We start from the raw sequence: 18863 nt of genomic DNA, 5'->3' as shown, positions 1-18863 counted from the left end.
GAGCCGATGGCCCGCGTGCCGCAACGTTCCTGAGTTCAGAGCAGATCCTCAAGAGCTGGTTTACTGAGGCTGTCAATGGCGGCCGTGTGCCACGTCAGCAGAACGTGTCTGTGTCGGAACTCTGGTCGCACCGCGATTCGGACGTGCTCGTATGGTTATCAAGCGACAAAGAATGGATTGCATCCCGCGTGGCTGAGCTTCGTCAGGAGAAAATGGCCTCGCAAGTTGTCGAGATTGGCCGCAAAGATCCTAAGGCTGCTGTTGCCGGCATACTTGAGGTGCTTAATCTGCTTAATGACAAGGACCGCGAGGAAGCTATAGCAGCGTTGCGTCGCGGCTCTATTTTTCACAAGTAGCAACATTTTTAGATAAGATAATGAGTGGAATGAAACTAATTTGAATTATATTTGATAGACGTTGCTAGAACCACATCGATGTTAAGCTGAGTCTTGGCGCTGTTTAGCCACTTCCTCAGCCAACTGGTACCCTGGTGGACACGACATGGACCGTTCTAGACCTGCCAAGTCAGCCACTGACTTCAGTGACTTGCCGAGAATACTAATGTCGTGAAATTTTGTAATTGTGGGCACCGGAGAGCGCATGCCGCCCTCAGGCTCACCTACACGTGGCTCCTCCACAGTCTTCTCGTTCACATTCGCCGAAGATGGTATGATCTCGGCTTGAGCTTTGGCTTTGCTCTCGAGCAGTAAAGTGCGCTCGCGCATATATGCGTTCCAGTCAAGTTTTTTCGGCTCAGCCAATTTGCCGACATATTGTGCATATTTCCTGACGAATTCACGAACTTCTTTTTGCAGCACCGCGCGTTGACGAGGGAGTTCGTCCTGTGTTGCTTTGTACGTCGGTAGAAGACGATAAAAAAGCGGACGAACGGTCTTAAGCTCAATCATACCAGCCTCAACCGAACGTACACCGAAGAATGAGAAAAGCGGAAAGGATACCATAAGCAGCATTATTGATGACCAGTACCAGTCTGTGAAGACCACAGCCGCAATGAAGTAAAGGAACCACAGAGTAGGTACAGCCACAATTGAAAATTGAATCTTCTTACTAAGAAGAACGTCACGAGCCATGACTTTAACCTTGGAGCCTTCAAGTGCTTTTTTTTGAGCCATGTTTGCGACATATCGAGCTAGAAGACCCACAGGTGCATTAAGAATGAAAGACGGAATTGAAGCAAGCAGAAGAATGAGCATTCCGTACAGTGCTGAGCCCAGCACGTCATGAATGGTCCACCACGGGATGTAAGGAACTTGATGATCCTGTAATCCCATCATTTGTAATGTCTTGTTGTAATTGTCCAACTTCTGTTGCAGAGCTAAAAGATCTTCCTGCGCCTCAGGTACATCTTGTAGCACTTTGTATCCTTCCGCAAAGCGTCGATTTAAGTCTTGTGTCTCCTTGGCTGATAGACGTACACCCGATCGCTGAAAAAGACGACGCGCAGTCAAAACTTGCTGCATGACCCCATACGTTGGTGTCGTTACAATCACTGAACGCATACTCTCTTCTACACGATGTAAAAACGTATTACAAGCTATACGTTTATCTTTGTTGTATTGTTCCATCAAAGTTTGGTCTACACTTATCGGTGTACCAAACTCAACCGTCACGCGGCCACGAAAGCGATGACCACGAAAGTAATTCAAACCCACTGGCACGACTGGTACATTGATATTATACTTATCTTTGACACCAAGTGCCATAATAGCAACACCAGCTTTAAGGGGCAACAAATCTGTACGGTCATGCGAGCCTCCTTCTGGAAAAATGCCAATACAATTTCCACGCTTTAAGTGAGTATACACCTTGGCAAACGTTACTGACTGGTCAACTCGTTTGAGGATACCAAATGGTGCATTTTGAAGCACGAAATTCCCATTGCCGTCTTTTAACGGTGCACTTAATAGTAATTTGGAATCATCGAGTACCTGTATGATTTTAACAGGTTGACCAGAGCCTTTCACACTCTCTCCTTGATAGCGAATCTGGTCACCAGGTGTCACCTGCTTTGTGAAACTTGTATGCTCACCCTGTAAAATCCATTGGGGACTGCTGTTGTTGGCACCACCACAAGACGAGCTCGCAAGTGTCACAGCTTCCTTACTAGTAAGCCTTACACAGCCTACACCAGAAACCACCGAGTCCTGAGGACGTACTACTGGAATGCAGCCCATAATACGAGCCAGATGGCCAACTATAGGCATATGCCAAGACTTTTCAGCAATCATAAAACCTACTTTGCGAGGACTTGTCATCACAACCACGAGACCATCAACAAATTGGTTGGCATGATTACCAGTAAAGATAACTGGACCTTCGGTAGGGACATTATCTAAGCCAATAAGATCAACACTTTTAAATACAATACTCAGGATACTATTAAGAAAGACACGGGTGGAGCGATATGTGACATCGGCAGCATTATGGAAGAGTAGACCCAACATTATACCGACAGCTGGAAGACCCCAGTAGTAAGATGGTATACCTAAAAACTTGCTCACAGCCTTAATGGGGCTATATGAAGGAAACAAAAGAGCTTTTAAATGATCAATTCAAGCGATTGAATGATAATGATCCGAGACGTACTTGAGTGAGTCAACGGCTAACATAAGTAGCAAACATAGCGCAAAAAACTGCGTCCACGTGTCATTGAGCACCTCTTTGTTGTGGAATTTCATCGTGCAAGGATAATTGTGGATTCAGAATGGTGGGAAGTCAAGATCCTGTCTGGTGCATCACGAAACTAAGAGATCATATTATTGAAGGAAAATAGGAAAACCACTTTCACTTAAAATACCGATATCTATCGGTAAGACTACAGAGTTTATCTATTGATGGTCGATTTGAACCATTAAGCAAAAACGAAAATTTGAGAATATTGTTGCCACTTGGTATAGAAAACACAAGCATGTAGATTTAAATGCAGTTGATGAAGACCAAGTTGTTAGTGAGTTTTTGAAGCGTAGGAAAGAGCTCGATGTTCTGATTGACTCGAAAATACCTGTATTGTCAAAAGGGGATATCTCGAACTGGTGCAATTCCGACCCTCTTTGTTTCAAAAAGATGAGTATCACATTATTGATATTCAGGATTCACGTTCCAGGCATTGCGAGCAGTAGAGTGGTTCCATATGTCGCATAATAACGATGATAACCAGCACTGCTTGGGCCAATTAGATATACATTATTGGAGATGGTTTCGAGAAATGGTAGGTCGCATAGTAGCATATATGATAAGAACTTTCAGGGCTTAGAAATCTTCACCTTGTTTGCTTATCTGCGCGAATATTTCATGTTTCAGAGCGTTTCATGCGTTGTTGTGTATATTTGATCACTACATACAATATTGACAAATGTTGCAGTAAGAGACTTCGCACTGGTTTTAAACATGACGAATATGGTTTTATTAATGTTTAGTAGTTTGATCTGGGTACTCGTCTTTAAAGCTGAGAGATGTTTCTGACAAGCAGATATCCAAATCTAGAGTGTCACTACCATAAAGCTTATTCCAAGTAGAGTTATTTGGTGTGCGGGTGCGTTTGGTGCGTCAACTCCTTCGCTCCATTTCACGGGAAAAGAAAAAATTGACCGGATGTCTAGTGACTACATTGTAGTGAATGATAGCAGTGCTGTTATCGACATATCTTCGCTCTGGAAAATGCTGCGACTGGAAATGTCAATGTGGTTGTAAATCAGCAAAAACGAGAGATTAACCGAGGGTTATTTGGTCATATCTAGAGACGTACGCGGTACCGGACGGTTGCTTCGTCTTGAGCCAAGACGAGTCAAAGCAGCTCCATGGCACGTTGGCGTATAACCCAGCTAGTTCGCCATTTCTCTCGATCAACTCGGCGCATTAAACAGCGTTAAAGGCTGTGTAAAAGGCGATGTGAGATGTTGGAAAAATCGAGAGGAAGCGAAAAATTCCAAATGATTAAATTCGCATCTGAATGTAGCTGTTCCTATATTTCAATGAGCACTTTTGAAAAAAGCTCATCTTCGACGAATTTTTGAAGTTATCATCAGCGCCAAAAAGATTTTACTTCTATTTAATATTGTTTGAAGTCTATGTTACGGCTTTTTAGGTTTGAACGTCTGCGATGACCTTGCTGTAGTCATTGTCGCACAGACCTTGTTCACCCGCACGATCTGAACAGATTTGGCTAAGCTGTTGCCCCTACTGTCGCAAAAAAATTTGGTAGCACTTGAAGGAAGCATGCTTAGTCTTAAAAAATCCAATTCATGTTTTGACTATCCTACAGCTAGTGGTCCGACACAATTACTGCTCCATGAAGGTTCGTCATCATTGTATCGTCCCTTGATGAGCAACACCTTGTTGTCTAGTCGATTCGGAGATAAGACACAATTAGCGAAAACTCGATCACAATAAATTTTGCAATAAAACATTTAGATGTTGATTACGACACTTCGCAATACGTAAAAATGTTGATCCCTTAGACTCAACCTCGTCACTTTTCTGATATCATCGCTAGTTGTTCGTTGTGCGTTTCACTTGCTTGCATATATACCACTCGCTATCTAATTCTTGGACGCAGCACTCAATAACTAACTACCAAAACAATGTCACTTTTCTCAGCAATTACATTGCTCTGCAGTATGCTCCTTTGGAGGTGGAGCAGCAGTCAGCTTGATATCAATAACTGCATTTACAAGAGCTAATGAGATAATTACATTTGAAGAAATAAAACACGATGAACGCACGATTTGAATCTCCGGTGATCATCGTATTTTCCATGCCAGGTAGTACAGTTGCTAGTTTGCGAAAGAGCGCTTTGATATTATAACCAGCCTTAGCGCTTGTCTCAATATACATCACATTCTCCTCCTTAGCTTTATCAGAGCCTTCTTCAATCGAAACTTGACGTCGGTCTGAAATGTCTGTTTTGTTTCCTACTAACATGACCACCACATCTTGTCCTCGTTCTGTGCGAACATCTTCAATCCACTTGCTCGTGTTTAAGAACGACGCGCGATCTGATATCATCAATACATAACAACTTATAAATTCGAATCCTTGTCAATCTTTTCCATTGCTCAGATCGTCTTACTTGTGATGTCATAAACTACAACAGCCACCGATGAGTCACGAATATAACTAGGGATAAGACTTCGAAATCGTCTAGATTCAAAAACACATCATTGGGTTAAACGAAGGAAAGAGCTGCTATAATATTTAATATATGTCTCGTACTCTTGACCAGCTGTATCCCAGAGCTGGAGTCGCACAGTCCGATCCTCCATATACATCGTCTTGGATAAAAAGTCGATGCCGATTGTGGCTTGATACGCATTATCGAATGTATCGTACATGAACCGTGTGATCATGGATGTCTTGCCAACACCTTGATCACCCAAAAATACCAATTTATACTTCGCAAGTGGGGCAATTTGTGGCACATTCACATCGGTATCGGGAATGTTTGACTCTCCACCACCAAGAGTCGAAGGTGCCTGTGCACGAGGCGCCTTGTCTTCTATGTCCTCCATGTCCTTTGCCTCGACTAAAGGCATTTTCGATCAACCAACGCCACGTTTTTCTTGTACGATACATAAGTATATGTTGCCCACACAAGCTTCGACATTTCTTAAAAATATGGACGAAGCTAATGCCGACTCACGCCCACGGCGCGGAGCGGGTCGTACGACACGCTCCTCGGTCAATCCTTCACGGCGTAATATTTCTCATAGATTAGATGAAAGTAAATTCTTTTCTGGTGAAGAAGAAGAGGAAGAGGAGGAGGAAGAAGAAGAGATTGAAGAAGAAGAGGAAGAGATCATGAACGAGGCGGATGAAGCCGAGCTGGATGCTATCAATGCTGCTTACCACATATCGCCTACGGCTCGAGAGCTACATACCTTAGAAAGGGGTACACTTGTACGGATATCCAAGACACCCGATGTGGAGCAGCGTGTTCCCCACACAGCTTATAAGCTAGGCGTAGTGGAGGAAGTTCCTCAGCATCCTAATACATGGTTTAAAGTTCGCATTCGAGACGGAGATGTGGTATACAAGTACCGACCATCAGCGTTGGAAGTATTGGAGGATGGGGATGATACCAGTAGTCCTGGAGCGTCACCACTTCATAGTCCAGTGAATGAGACTAATCTTCATGACGACGCTGAGGCCGAGATTGAAGATGAACCTGAACATAAAGAAGAAAACGAAGGAGGTTATTTGAAGCCAGGAGCTCGAGTGAAGCTGAAGCTTGGTGCTTTAAACGCAGCTGAGAAGCGGTATCTAAAGAACTATGATGGCAGAGAGGGCGTGGTCACTGGGCGTGGGAAAGCGAGTATCAAAGTGCTGATTGATGGTGATGAAGACATAACGTTAAAAGTGCGTCAGAATCATTTGGTGGTGATGTTGGACGAGCAGATTGAAGAGGATGAGGACGAGAGGGAAACTCACGAAGAGGTTGAGGAAGAAAAGAGGCCTTCCATGGTGTCCAAAAAGAAAAGGGGAAAGGGAAAATTATTGTCTACGCTCGATCCAGACATGTGGATAGATCGTAGGTGCCGCATTAATGTGGGCAAGTTTAAAGGGCAGCATGGACGCGTGTTACGTTCAGGAAATGGTTGGGTTCAATTAAGACTTGAAAACTCGAGCGAAAATACTGCCAAGCGTGCGTACGAACTCACACTTCTTGAAGATATGCAGACCATAAAATTGTTGCATGCTAAGACGCTTGAAAAAGAACGTAAGCGTCGGACCGAAAGTCGAGCCAATAAAATTAATCATGGAGAAGACGATGGAGATGAAGAAGAGGAGGACGATGAAGCGAGTCAAAGCGGTATAGAAGACCTGCTCACCCCTGAGTTGTCAGATGATTCCCAGGGTGAAGATGGCAGTAAACGCTTACGTCGGGTGTCAACACGTGGGAATTATGGCATTTCGTGGATCGAAAAAAAGGTTAATCTGCCGAATCGAAAAGGTTTTGGTATCGTAAAGAAGGCAGATCGTGATACGTGTACTGTGGAAATTCAAACTACTAAAGTGCTGCAAGTGTTTAAGAAAAAGGATCTACAGCTTGCAGGTGATAGCCATGCAAAAACTGCTCGACAGAATAGCCGCAATCGCAACAATGCAAAGGCTCGTGAAAAACTTGGTCTAAGGGATGACGTTGTGCTTATGGGAACGACTCCATCACGATACGTTTCATTTCAGGATCTCGTTAAGCGCTTTGCTATGCGACGGCGTGAAAAGCTTAAAAAGCGCCCAAACTTAATCGAGTGGGAGGCACGCTTAAACCTGAATTATTTAGAAAACGGATTTCGCGATCGAAACGATCCTTCAGTAATTGATCTTGCTGTGGTCCCTCAGTGCGAAATATGTGGTATGGAGAAAGAGGTACGAATTCTCTTGTACTGTTGTAAACGGTTCTGTCTAATGTACCCGCTTTGTTACTCTTCTCAACAGAAAGACGATGGCCACTGCTGGAACAATGAATGTCCAAGATGTCCAGCCTTCGATGTGGACTCATTTGAACCAAAAGGTGATAATGCTCTTATGCGACTTCCAATCGTGCCTTTTCGCAATGACAGCATGACCATTTCGTTAAGTTTGCGAAAGGAGGACCATTCGCGAAAACGCAAACGTCGATCTCTAGATACAAATCCAAACGAAACAAGTGAATTGAAGCTGGAGCATTTCTCTCATTCTACGTCAGAGTCTAAAGAAAACAAAAAAGAAGCACCCAGGTCGAGAAAGATCCGCACTGTAAGCAACGACATGGAAACTGAGAAAGTATCTCAAGCAACTCCAAGTAACCAAAATGACGAAAATCAAAGTGAAGCCGTAGTGAAAGAATCCAAGATGGACGTGGCCGTCCTTTCGACCGAAATGTCGAGATCGGAGGAATCCTCGCCGGCAAATACCTACCGTCCTCGCTATGACAGCATCTTCTTGCGATAGATCTGCTTTTCTGTCCGTTAAACTCTAAATAGTCTCAAATATCATGTATTTTCTGTTCCGAGATAATCCGGTCTCCAGGGTCTGATCCCCTAATTACTATTTGTTCATTCGAACTGAAACAGAATAGATAGATGAATCTGCACTGAGGTCTCATGGATTCGAAACGCAGGTTAACCCAAGCTAAAGTTCTTCCTCCAGTCAATCGGCCGCCGCTGTTGAGTACCAGTCACAGTGATATAGACATTGGACGCGACAATCACAGAATTGCAGAGCATAATGTAGATCGGCCAAGAGTGAAACGTCATACTGCCAGTCTTCCTGATCTTCGACCACCATTTACAAATAATCTATTTGAAAAACAAAGCAGCATATCTGATGATAACAAGGATAAATCATCGAAAGGTGGTGGGTCCGCTGCAACTAGAAATTCGTTGCCTATGGTCCCGAAATTTAATAACTCTCAAGAAATCGGCAATTCATTACCGACAAATATTCAACGAAAGCCCACACGACGTCGTGCGAATGACATCATTCTTACTCGTCCTGCTACCATTGCCGTTGTGATCAAGTACCAGCGTGAGTTTATTGCTTTGAGAAATGTAATCAGCTTAGCGTGACTCATTATTTTGGCGTACAGTCGGACAATATGAGCTCAAGAAGTTTAAAACGTGTTTTAAACATATCGATCTTGAGTACGTGGTCGACCAAATTTTTAATCGTCAAGCATGTCATCATGTGTTGATTTTTCGTGCAGCTCAAGTGGTGTAATTGACTGCGAAGAATTTTTTGAATTTATTGATGAAACAAAAACGCCATTTTCTGAAGGACTTTTTCGCATGATTGATGCCGATAATAATGGAACGGTAGGACGCAGGATCATTGTTTTTTCTTATAACCACTAACTACGTGTTTGTTACCCGTTGGTAATATCTCTTCTAGATTGACTTTGAAGAGTTTGTGCACGCTACTGTATTATATTGTATGTACACGCGTGATGAAATCCTTCGTTGTGAGTCTGCGCTTGTATATACGTCATAAGTTTGTCTCTCATTCTAGCTTTTTGCAGTCGCTTTCAACACGTTTGACCCTACAGCCTCAGGCTCCATTGGGGACAAAGAGCTGCGACGCCTTGTCAGTATGGTAAATGATGGCCAGTCCCAATTCCCTAGTAACATTAACAACGCCTTGATCGAGTTTGACCGAAACAAGGCTGGTGTCATCGACTTCGATGAGTTTAAGAAATTAAACAAGCGGTTTCCCATGCTGTTGTTTCCTTGCTTTCGACTTCAAGACCGTATGCAGAAAGCCACACTTGGTGACAATCATTGGTTACAGCTACACAAATTTCTTTACGAACGACTCAAAGATGAAAATTATCAGGTCTGGTTTCACCTAAATTCTCTATTTTGGATTGTTTTGCAACATTCTGACATATTGCTTCAATACATAGCGAAAACACAACCGTCCGCTTCCAAAGCTCACCTTGATCGGTGCAATCGTCAAGTATCTACGACGAAAACATCGCAAAGTCTACCAGCCTTAAGGAAACTTCTTAAGACGAAGAAGTCATGTAAATGAGATCAAGCGGATAGACCGGCTTGCCCGAGACGATGTGGTCAAAATACTTAATTGGTTCATTTCCACGGAGCGGCAATGAAGCCACTTGATCAGCCTGACACCAAGTGGCACCAGCACTTTCATAGTCTGGAATCGATTTAGGGGGTTGGTCACAATCTAACGGCTCAGCGTAAAATATGAAGCGCATTCGAACATACTCGCTCCCGTTACGGTCTTGTTTCGGATGGTACTCGAGCTTTAACACTCCCGTGAGACAAATATCAATTCCTGCTTCTTCTTTCGTTTCTCGAATCGCAGCTTCTGCTGGGTTCTCACCACTATCAATTCGTCCACCTGGCAACCAATAGCCAGAGTTGGCGAATTCTTGCACGAGTAGAAAACGATTGTATTTTTTATTGTGACACACCACGAGTGCAAACGAATATAGCGTCGAGTCGGCCATGTGAAACTCGCTTGTCATTTCGTGTCGTCCAGGTGGTCCGTGTGCATTGTACATATGCACTTGAAATGGTCCTCGTGGCGTTTCACGACAGATTGGACAATTAATTCCGTCCGTATTCTTTTCATTAATATGATATAAAGGACAATGTCTCCACAATTGATCTTCATTCATATCGTTCATGTTGCAGAAAGGACACGTAAAGCCGTCACGTCCCCCAGATCTGCCTCTAGATTTTCTTCTTAAATGATAGTTATTGCCATTCTCCTGTCCACACGATGCGATAAAGGCAAGTACATCTCGAACAGCGTCTAGTGATTCCGTGACCATGGAAGCTCCTTCCTGGAAACATTGATAACGAGCCATAGGATGCTCGGCCAGCTGTGGACTAAAGACGCAGAGAAAAATCTGCTTGCTATTATTACGAATTGTTTGTAAAAGTGAATACAAACGACGTTCTGAAAGTCCTGAGGCGCGAAAAAGCACGACATCAAAGGGGGCGCGTGCGGATGGTGTCTGCTGATAGAAGCGTCGGTCATTATTGGTGATGGATCGTGTGTGCGTTTGTGTAAGATGATGCATGACATCATGTTCGTCATTTACTGCTAGTTTGGTGACAAATCCTTCGCGATTACAAGCTTGGACACATGCATCATCGAGATTGTCGAGAGGTACATCATGGCTCGAGACGTTGCGGATTATGAGTGCGTGCTTCATAGAGAATTATTGTAAATTCCATGTGGAATCCCAAGGTCTCAAATAAGTACGAATGTATAGCTAGTTTGAAAAAAGTAATGTAACAATAGTATATATAATGAAATGAATCGAGAAATGTCATGAGATTTTGAAACGACGCCACCAAACGAGCATGGGTGAGGACGAATTGGATCACTTGGAGACTAAGGTATTACATTTGTAAGTGTAAATAAGTTTTTGGTCATTATGACATGACTTTAATTTCTGATGCAGCTGGAAAGCATGACGCATCAGAACGATGTCTTGAACAACGAAAATGAACTATTGGAGTCGTATCTGAAACACAATGGACAGCTCATGATTGATAGTGACGAGGAAACCAAGCCTACTGATAAAGACAAGATGACTAGTGGATTGAAAAAACGCCGAGTACGTTCGCAGACAATGCTTACGATTGATCAGAAGAATGATATTTGCAGTATGGAGCTTGAGACGGCGCAGAAAGAGCTCGAGGAGACTAAACGCTCATCCGAGCGACTTATTGACACGTTACGCGCGGTGTTAGAAGAAACGGATATTCGCATTGCAGAGCTCAAGAAAGATGCGTACGAATTCAAACGAGACATTGTTGTGGGGGCCGAGAATTTTCGAACTGGTAAGACAATTGCTGAGAAAATGATCCGCTACATGGAAGAGAAGCTGCGTCAGAAGGACGCAATGATTGAGAAACTTCGACTGAAAAACGCTACGCTCAAAAGTCAAGCTCAAAAGATCGATGCTCAGCTTCGTCAGAAGGAAGAGATGGGTGATGCGTTTCACTATATCGACTTTCATCAGCTCCAAATTGAAAACAAGCAGTACGTAGCCAAAATTGAAGAGCGTAACGAAGAACTACTGCGACTTAAACAAACCACTGGAAGTACAGTTCAAGTACTTAATAATCTTAAAAAACGTTTGCATGAACTACTTGAACAAAGTGCGTCGTTTCAACAAGAGATTCATACACGCACGGATTTAAACAAGAAAATTATTGAAGAGATTGCACTGATGGAGGAAAGAAACCAGAAAGAAATGAGGCGACTACGATCTCTACAGATCCAACAGACAACAGAGCCGAGCAACGATATGCCACAGATTCTTGACTACGTTGCACAAAAAGCAAAAATGTATGAATTGCAGCAGGAGGTCACTAATTATGAGCGAAAGGTAGAGATCGCGGAACGTGCTCTTAAGCTTCATCGTGCCAAACATTCCAAATAATACAGACGTATGATTGACTTTTTCTTTAATACGTGACACTATAAGCGACATTGTAACCGTTTATAATAATGTCGATGGACAGAGCCAGCATTAGACAACGTCGTCAGCAGTTTGAGGCGCAATTTCAAGCACTTTCACAAGAGCTGAGCGATGTTGCGGCATCGCAAAGTTCAAACAAAACCAGCGTATCAAACCATGCGCAAGTCGTTTGGAGAATGCAATACCAAGTCGGGATTTTGTGCGCAAAATACAACGAATTCCGATTAGCACAAAAGTACTTTCAGCAACTTTTGACGAGCCTAAGCGAAGAAACATCTGACGATTTGGCAGAACTGAAAGCGAATACACTAAATTGGCTGGCCGTCATGCATTTTCGAGTTGGGAGTGAAAACGAAGCTATGGACCGTTTGCTTCAGGCTACAAAGTGCTCACAAAAAGAAACAACGAATTCGATTAACAAGTTTGTGACGGCAAACTATGCCCTCTTCTTGTATTCAAAAGGCAATATCGTTGACGCTGAGCTCGCTGCACAATCAGTAATAAAAGAACTTGAAGCAAATCCGAGCGAAGACTCTGATAATGATAGAAGAGCTCGAAGCACGGTGTCCATGCGTACGTTTACTGATGATGTGTTTTCGAGAGTATATGTTTTCGTACTGATGGCTGTGCTGTGTATGAAAGTATTATCGAGTATTTCGAAGACTCGAGGTGAATTTGAACAAGCTTTAACTTTCGCCGAGTTGGCGGTATCTCTTGCGGATTGTGTAAAGGACCCACATCTTATATCACGAGCGCACAACAATCTTGGTATCTATTACCTGGAGAAGAGGGAATGGCAGCGGGCCTATTGTTTATTTTTAAGCGCTTGTCGTGCTACACAGCAGATTAGTGACTTTAAACAACAAGCGATTGTCAAGTATCATCTTGGTCTTGTGTTGTCATATCTGGGCCAAAATTGGGCGGGAAACGTAGGATCTTCTGACGATAAGGAAGACAAATGTGAGGAAAGGATTCCAATCCAGGCAGATTCATTTGCGGACGTTGAGACCTTGGAGTATGATCATATCGAGACCAAATCGACCATAGAAACTTTGGGACCAAAAGCTTTATTCCTAGAAAGTGAAAATCTTGTCAGGGCTCTACCCGAGCAAGACCATATACTTCATGTGCTTTTGCAGTGTTGTCGCGGTGAAGAAGAATATTATGGAGGCGATTTTCACACTGCTGAAGCTGAGTTTTCAATCGCAACGAAGCAGTTAAAAGAGCTTTCGGGAATCAATCGAGGGCAAGGCCAGAGTCTTAGTACCTTATTTACGGATAGTTTGGATCTAAATCCAAGTTTCAAATTCCAAGTAAAAGCTAATAGTGAAGCAGAGAATGCAAAGGTTCAAGGTCGATTACTCAGCTACATTGGTTGCACACAATTAGTCGAGGGTAAGTTCGCACTTGCTGAGGAATCTCACAAACAAGACTTGGCATGTGCACTTGATCGAGAAGACCTCGATGCTCAGCACCGTGCTTTACGGAATTTGGCAGTTGTGTACAGCCAAACTCAGCGATATGCAGAAGCGATTTGTCTTTGGCGCGAAATACTCGAATTATCTGTGGTGCTAGATTCAAAAGAGGATCGACTTATAGCGTACTCAGGATTGGGTTCTACCCATTGTAGCTTCCTTACATCAGAAACACCAACAGCAATTGCAGCAGCAGAAAAGAACCAAACCTTTGGACCGTTAAATCCACTTCAGGTTTTGAAAAAGCAACGTGCACTTGCTCTTCAAATGGGTGATCTTCATCAGCAGATTCTAGCTCAGCAACAAATTGTTCGTGCATATGAAAGTCATATTATAAAAGCGTCAAACGAGAGTGAGGATAAAAAGGTACTTGATTGCCGGTTATCAGAATGCAAAGCTTTTGTACGGCTGTGCGAGAAGTCTGAGGACTGGCATTATCGTGCTGACGCGTATCGATCTTTAGCTAACGCCTTAACGTCGCAAATATGCAACCTTCGCGCTCGAGCAAAGGGAAAAGATGAGTCGGTGCAACATGCCATAGACAAGCTTGTTCAGAAGCGAAATAGTAATTGCACCAGGTACCAGGAGGCTGTTGTTGCCTACTCATCTACAGAATCGTCAGCGTCTTCGGACGAAAATGAAAAGGAAAGTGAAGATGAAATTCAAGCGACAAATTTTAGTCATAATCAGCAAATAGTTCGACCATCGCTTTCACGGCTCGAGATACTACAGCGCTACTAAATCAATTTAACACATCTATGATTCAAGCGATGAAGATAATTCTGCTTCCTATTCATATTGAACGTTTCGATTGCCTCCTTTTATCATACGACGCAAGCACCTTGAAAACACAGCAAAGTTTTTCATCAACCACTAACATCGCACCACAATTGTCAAATTCATTGCAATAGTTTGGGGCAGAGAAAATAGTCACGAGTTTTCGTTCAGCAAAGAATTCGTAACCATCCGAGACGACTTGATGCGCTCTGCAAACGAGATCAAGATCATGTGCTTTTAGAAATTGGTCTACTATATCCGCTCCAAAGATGTATGACACACCCCGATCACTCTCTGTCCAGCCTTGACTTTCAGGATCGGGATCTGACCAAAGCAAATCACACAATAATCCTTCATCTGGTACATCTGTCGGCCGACGAATGTTTCGAATTTGATCCAAAGTGTATAAGTCGGGTGAAAGACCTCCGTGCGTACAGAATATCTATTTACAAGTGCTGAATAAATCATTCTTTTCAATGTCAATGGTTTTGATAAAAGCCTCACCTTTCCTGCTACTACAGCTGAGATTGGCATACAATTAAAACAATCACCAAATATGCGCCAGACCTTAACAGAATAGCGACGTTTACATTCATCGTAAAAGCCATATATGCGATTTATTGAAGCACATTCGTGATTCCCTCGAAGAAGATATAATTGATCTGGATACTTGATTTTATACGCAAAAAGCAAGCAGATTGTTTCAATACTCTGCATAGCACGATCGACGTAATCCCCTAAAAAAAGGTATCGCTGCTCGTTTGGGAAGCCCCCCATCTCAAACAATCGCAGGAGATCAGAATACTGACCGTGTGTATCGCCGCAAATGTTCATTGGCGCTGGGACCTCCACAAGTGGTGGTTGATCTAAAAAAATCTGACAATAGATGAAGTGACGAGATAAGTAATTTGACGTCGAATAAGGATCAAAAGACATAATTCGCTTACCACCCGAGCTTTGCGACATAGTAACAGCACTTCGTCCGTGGTAATGTCTGTAACTTCAGTCTGTGTTGGCTTATCCTGTACGCTTAGCAATTTACGAATAACGCCATCCACTATAATATCACATGGATCGGCCATCCTCGCACCGTTTTCAAGATGGTATTCTAGACAAGGTTGAAATCGTTATTTTTACTTTACACAAAGAAACTTATGTCCAACAGTTCCACGTCTCGATGATTTGTTCCCACTGTCCCACCGTCTGCCGCATCCCACTCTAAAGCACCACACTGAGCTCTTGAAGGTCTCATACTCGTGCACGTTCCATGGTAATTAAGCTGTAAATATGATTGTTTGTTGCGTTGTTTAGCATATCCTTCGAATGAAATAATAGCTCGGATCATATGCCAAGATAAAACTAAGAAGACGAAGCTGGTAAAAACGTTTGTCGTGGCAGTCTAGGAATATGAGCAACATGTGGTCAAGTGGTCGAGCTAAGGTGTCTTGTCGCCGTATCTGAAAGTGGAATATCTTAAACTGCTCTAGAAAGATTTTTTTTTAATCCCTCACAACAGAGATAAATGAATATTGCTTTGTGTTTGAGAAATATGTTGAAAGTAGAGAATAGGAGTAGTATCATGAACAGGCCAACATTCAAGTGTATGACGACATTATTTACCGCGGCAATGGCAGCACGCATGATCTGAGTCTTATGCTTGGATGATTTTGAACGGGTGCAATTCGTGTCCTTCATGACAAAATGCGAATCAACATCGCCATAGGGCCTTTTTAGTAGCTATACTAAGAATAATTTGATTTGCTTACGTAATTTGATGCTATTGCTCTAAAATGTCCATTGAGCTGGTTCGTTTGAAAGAAGATATCAAGCTTCAACTTTTCAACTGATCTCGACATCACAGCGCTCCAATTCTATTGAGCTGAGACTGGATCGTTATGCTCTTGCCATTTTTGTCCACATTATGGTTTCACTCGAACGGCCATTGCAGTAGTAATGATTCACTATAAATCGACTTGGTACTGTGTTCACTGTCACAGTAGCGCATACAAACTCGATTGGTTAAATCAATCTACCGAAAGTATCCTTCGATACTAAAATTAGTTAGGCACAGATGGCGAATAGGAGAACATCGCATCTCTATACCTCCGTCACATTAAACAAATTATGCAATGCACAATGATTACGTCAAAAGTTTTGAAATATGAATTTGCGCGAACACATATAACGCATGACGATAGTTTATGGTGCATCCATTCTTCCTCCTTTTTGTTTTTCTGCCGTCTTTAGCAGCACGACGAGAATACTTTTCCATGCGTGCCTTGAATATAGCAAAATCTTTCTTTGCATGACAATATTGCGCAGCTTATGCAAAATAGGTATCAGTAGTTTCGATTCAGAAAATATCATTGCATTATTTAAATGACGCACAACTTCTCAGTGGTGCCTCTGCCAAACACTGCAGCACAAATTTTAAACCAAGCTGGTATGATCGACACTAAATAGTACATAAATCTTTCTCTTATGAGCTGCCAGTGTGTAAGCAGTATAAGCACAACACTGCTCGTTTCTTGGCATGCAAACAAAGCGTCATTTCACTTGGATGACGCACGTTAATAGCCATGCAACAAAGCTTGATTCGCTTCAAAGCGTCTGCTCAGCGTAAAACTACCGCAACAAAGCGAAGAGAACAAACCTGCGGTCGTGGATGATTGCTTTGGTGACAAATTGAAGAGATCTGTATCACTCTCCGCATATAAAAAGTGTCTACCTGACTCATACTCTTTTTTGTTTATGTCCAAAACAAAAGCTGTTTGATTAGAAGCGCAATGATATTCAACATGCGACATGAAGGGTGGGGTCACATAAGATGATGTGACCACACAATGGGCGTAACAAGAAGTCAGTACATGCCAGTAGTTATAATTAAAACTAGGTGTTATTATATAGATAGGATACCCTAAAAATTAAGATATAGGCGGCTTTGCCGCAAATAAACCGAGTTAACGTTTTAAACGGAAGAGTTAATTAGCCTTATGTTAAGGTTGTAATTACTATTGGAGTACGCTGATTACGAATCGCTACACTCGTACTTGTTTTGAGTATGAAAACGAAGGTCACCAACATCGTCAATCCTCGCTGGGAAATATCGTGTCTCTGTAAGCACTCTGCGCCTAGTTAGATAATTTTTAAAGTTATTATGAGGACGACGTGGCGAGGTAAAAAGCACTCTCTCTGAGGCTCACAGCTTAAGGTAACAGTGAAATCCCGACAGATTCCAGTGCCGATAAAATCTAGATTACCATTAGCAAAAAAGCTACAACAGCACCGCTGCACTTGGTAGCACTGGTAGTCCATCTGCGCTTGTATCGTTACAACTGACCCTCTGTGACGATGAAGCAGTTCTATTTGCCCCAGCGTATGCAGGACGAGCTTCAAAAGCTGATGTCTTTGCTTGGCCCTGAGGGCGTGCAACGCCTCGCTTCGCAAGGACCTAAAGCGTTTTGCGCGCGCCTAGAGGCGTTTTCAAGCTATAAGAATGCTCTGCTGGAGCACCTACAGCAGAAAATGTCGGCGTCGACAAATTGCAGCCAGTTATGCTGTAACACGTGTCTTTGTAAGAATGGGCGGGTCGTACATAGATGTGTATTACACAGTTAGTGTAATAACACAGTGGTATGGCTATAACATAACAAGAAGCCACCACGTGACTGATCCTCTGTGAGAATGGAGAAATACTCCTATTTGCCCTTGGGCATGCAGGACTACTGGCTCAATATACTGATGTCCCTGCTGGACCTTGAGGGCGTGGAGCACCTCGTTGCGCAAGGGCCCGAGGCCATAAGAGCGCGCCGCAAAGCTTTTTCGAGTTATGAACATGCTCTGTTAGAGCACTTACAGCAGATGCTGTCAGCGTTGACTTCGTTCGTGACGCCACCGTCGTCGACGAATGATTCTTTCCCACCCCAGCCGTTCATTGTAACGGGGTCACACATACCCTGGTAACAGGTGTCTGTGTCACACCAGATGGGCATGGTGTGACTCAAGCAAGAATACGGTACGGGGTTAGATAGCCAGTAGTTATACATGTATTTAGATTTTACTATATATATTTAGGAAAATCTATACATTTAAAATTTGGCGGTCTAGCCGCAGATAAAAATAAATAAAAATCAGTTCTGAATTTAAATCAAGGAGTTCATTAGCCTTGGTTAAGGCATTAACTACTCTTGGCGGTAGCGAACTGCGATCCGCTACATTCGCATTGGTTCTTGCAAAGAACGAAAGGTCGGTGACCTAAATTTTGCTTCTTCAAAAGCTAAGCTAAGGCAGCCCCGCTGCACTTGGTAGCACTTGTAGTCATTCTACACCTGGGTCATTTAGTCTGATCCTGTGTGAGGTCAAGGATGGAACATTTTTTCTCATTGCCGCCCGAGAGAGCAACAAGGAATCGGTGGACGTTGTTCAAAAAATGCGAGCTCTCAATGCCGGAAGGCAGCAGATCCCCTCCCGAAGGCGGTCACAGTGACCGTCTTGATGGAAGGCCTCCGCACTGGCGTGGCTAGAATGGAAGTCTTCCGTGTGCATCCGTCTTTGCTTGAAGAAGCGGTAAGTGTGGCATTGAGTGCCAAAATCAATTTCAAGTCGGCACGACTTGGTTGGAATGCACACTCCAACGGCTCGTCGAGTGA

At 43.1% G+C, this 18863-nt stretch overlaps 8 protein-coding genes across 8 annotated transcripts; 4 read left to right on the top strand and 4 right to left on the bottom strand.

Annotated features, from left to right (window-relative positions):
- Positions 1–437: 437 nt before the first annotated feature.
- PHALS_02795 (glycerol-3-phosphate o-acyltransferase) lies at positions 438–2699 on the bottom strand (the record flags this gene model as incomplete). Its single annotated transcript, XM_024717243.1, has 2 exons — positions 438–2535; positions 2608–2699. 2 exons carry the CDS (start codon positions 2697–2699, stop codon positions 438–440), a joined length of 2190 nt encoding a protein of 729 aa, XP_024582761.1.
- A 1914-nt stretch (positions 2700–4613) lies between these two features.
- On the bottom strand, positions 4614–5552 carry PHALS_02794 (rab family gtpase; the record flags this gene model as incomplete). The annotated part of the gene is made up of 4 exons (XM_024717242.1): positions 4614–4681; positions 4743–5015; positions 5090–5160; positions 5233–5552. 4 exons carry the CDS (start codon positions 5550–5552, stop codon positions 4614–4616), a joined length of 732 nt encoding a protein of 243 aa, XP_024582760.1.
- Positions 5553–5634: 82 nt separating this feature from the next.
- On the top strand, positions 5635–7950 carry PHALS_02793 (uncharacterized protein; the record flags this gene model as incomplete). The annotated part of the gene is made up of 2 exons (XM_024717241.1): positions 5635–7386; positions 7456–7950. The coding sequence occupies 2 exons, from the start codon at positions 5635–5637 to the stop codon at positions 7948–7950; spliced, it is 2247 nt and encodes a 748-aa protein (XP_024582759.1).
- A 152-nt stretch (positions 7951–8102) lies between these two features.
- PHALS_02792 (hypothetical protein F443_05271) lies at positions 8103–9437 on the top strand (the record flags this gene model as incomplete). The annotated part of the gene is made up of 6 exons (XM_024717240.1): positions 8103–8526; positions 8588–8642; positions 8705–8813; positions 8890–8959; positions 9017–9335; positions 9401–9437. 6 exons carry the CDS (start codon positions 8103–8105, stop codon positions 9435–9437), a joined length of 1014 nt encoding a protein of 337 aa, XP_024582758.1.
- Positions 9438–9502: 65 nt separating this feature from the next.
- Positions 9503–10684, bottom strand: PHALS_02791 (nudix domain containing protein; the record flags this gene model as incomplete). The annotated part of the gene is made up of 1 exon (XM_024717239.1): positions 9503–10684. One exon carries the CDS (start codon positions 10682–10684, stop codon positions 9503–9505), a length of 1182 nt encoding a protein of 393 aa, XP_024582757.1.
- Positions 10685–10835: 151 nt separating this feature from the next.
- On the top strand, positions 10836–11923 carry PHALS_02790 (Domain of unknown function DUF4201; the record flags this gene model as incomplete). The annotated part of the gene is made up of 2 exons (XM_024717238.1): positions 10836–10871; positions 10937–11923. 2 exons carry the CDS (start codon positions 10836–10838, stop codon positions 11921–11923), a joined length of 1023 nt encoding a protein of 340 aa, XP_024582756.1.
- A 68-nt stretch (positions 11924–11991) lies between these two features.
- On the top strand, positions 11992–14178 carry PHALS_02789 (Tetratricopeptide-like helical; the record flags this gene model as incomplete). The annotated part of the gene is made up of 2 exons (XM_024717237.1): positions 11992–12535; positions 12605–14178. 2 exons carry the CDS (start codon positions 11992–11994, stop codon positions 14176–14178), a joined length of 2118 nt encoding a protein of 705 aa, XP_024582755.1.
- Positions 14179–14367: 189 nt separating this feature from the next.
- On the bottom strand, positions 14368–15296 carry PHALS_02788 (serine threonine-protein phosphatase pp1-1; the record flags this gene model as incomplete). Its single annotated transcript, XM_024717236.1, has 4 exons — positions 14368–14423; positions 14497–14656; positions 14719–15090; positions 15162–15296. The coding sequence occupies 4 exons, from the start codon at positions 15294–15296 to the stop codon at positions 14368–14370; spliced, it is 723 nt and encodes a 240-aa protein (XP_024582754.1).
- Between the last annotated feature and the right edge of the window lie 3567 nt (positions 15297–18863).

This window comes from Plasmopara halstedii (assembly GCF_900000015.1).
Source record: "Plasmopara halstedii genome assembly, contig: Scaffold_2061, whole genome shotgun sequence".
Lineage (NCBI taxonomy): Eukaryota > Oomycota > Peronosporomycetes > Peronosporales > Peronosporaceae > Plasmopara > Plasmopara halstedii.
The sequence above is the reverse complement of the archived record's forward strand: the minus strand, read 5'-3'. Positions and strand labels throughout refer to the sequence as shown.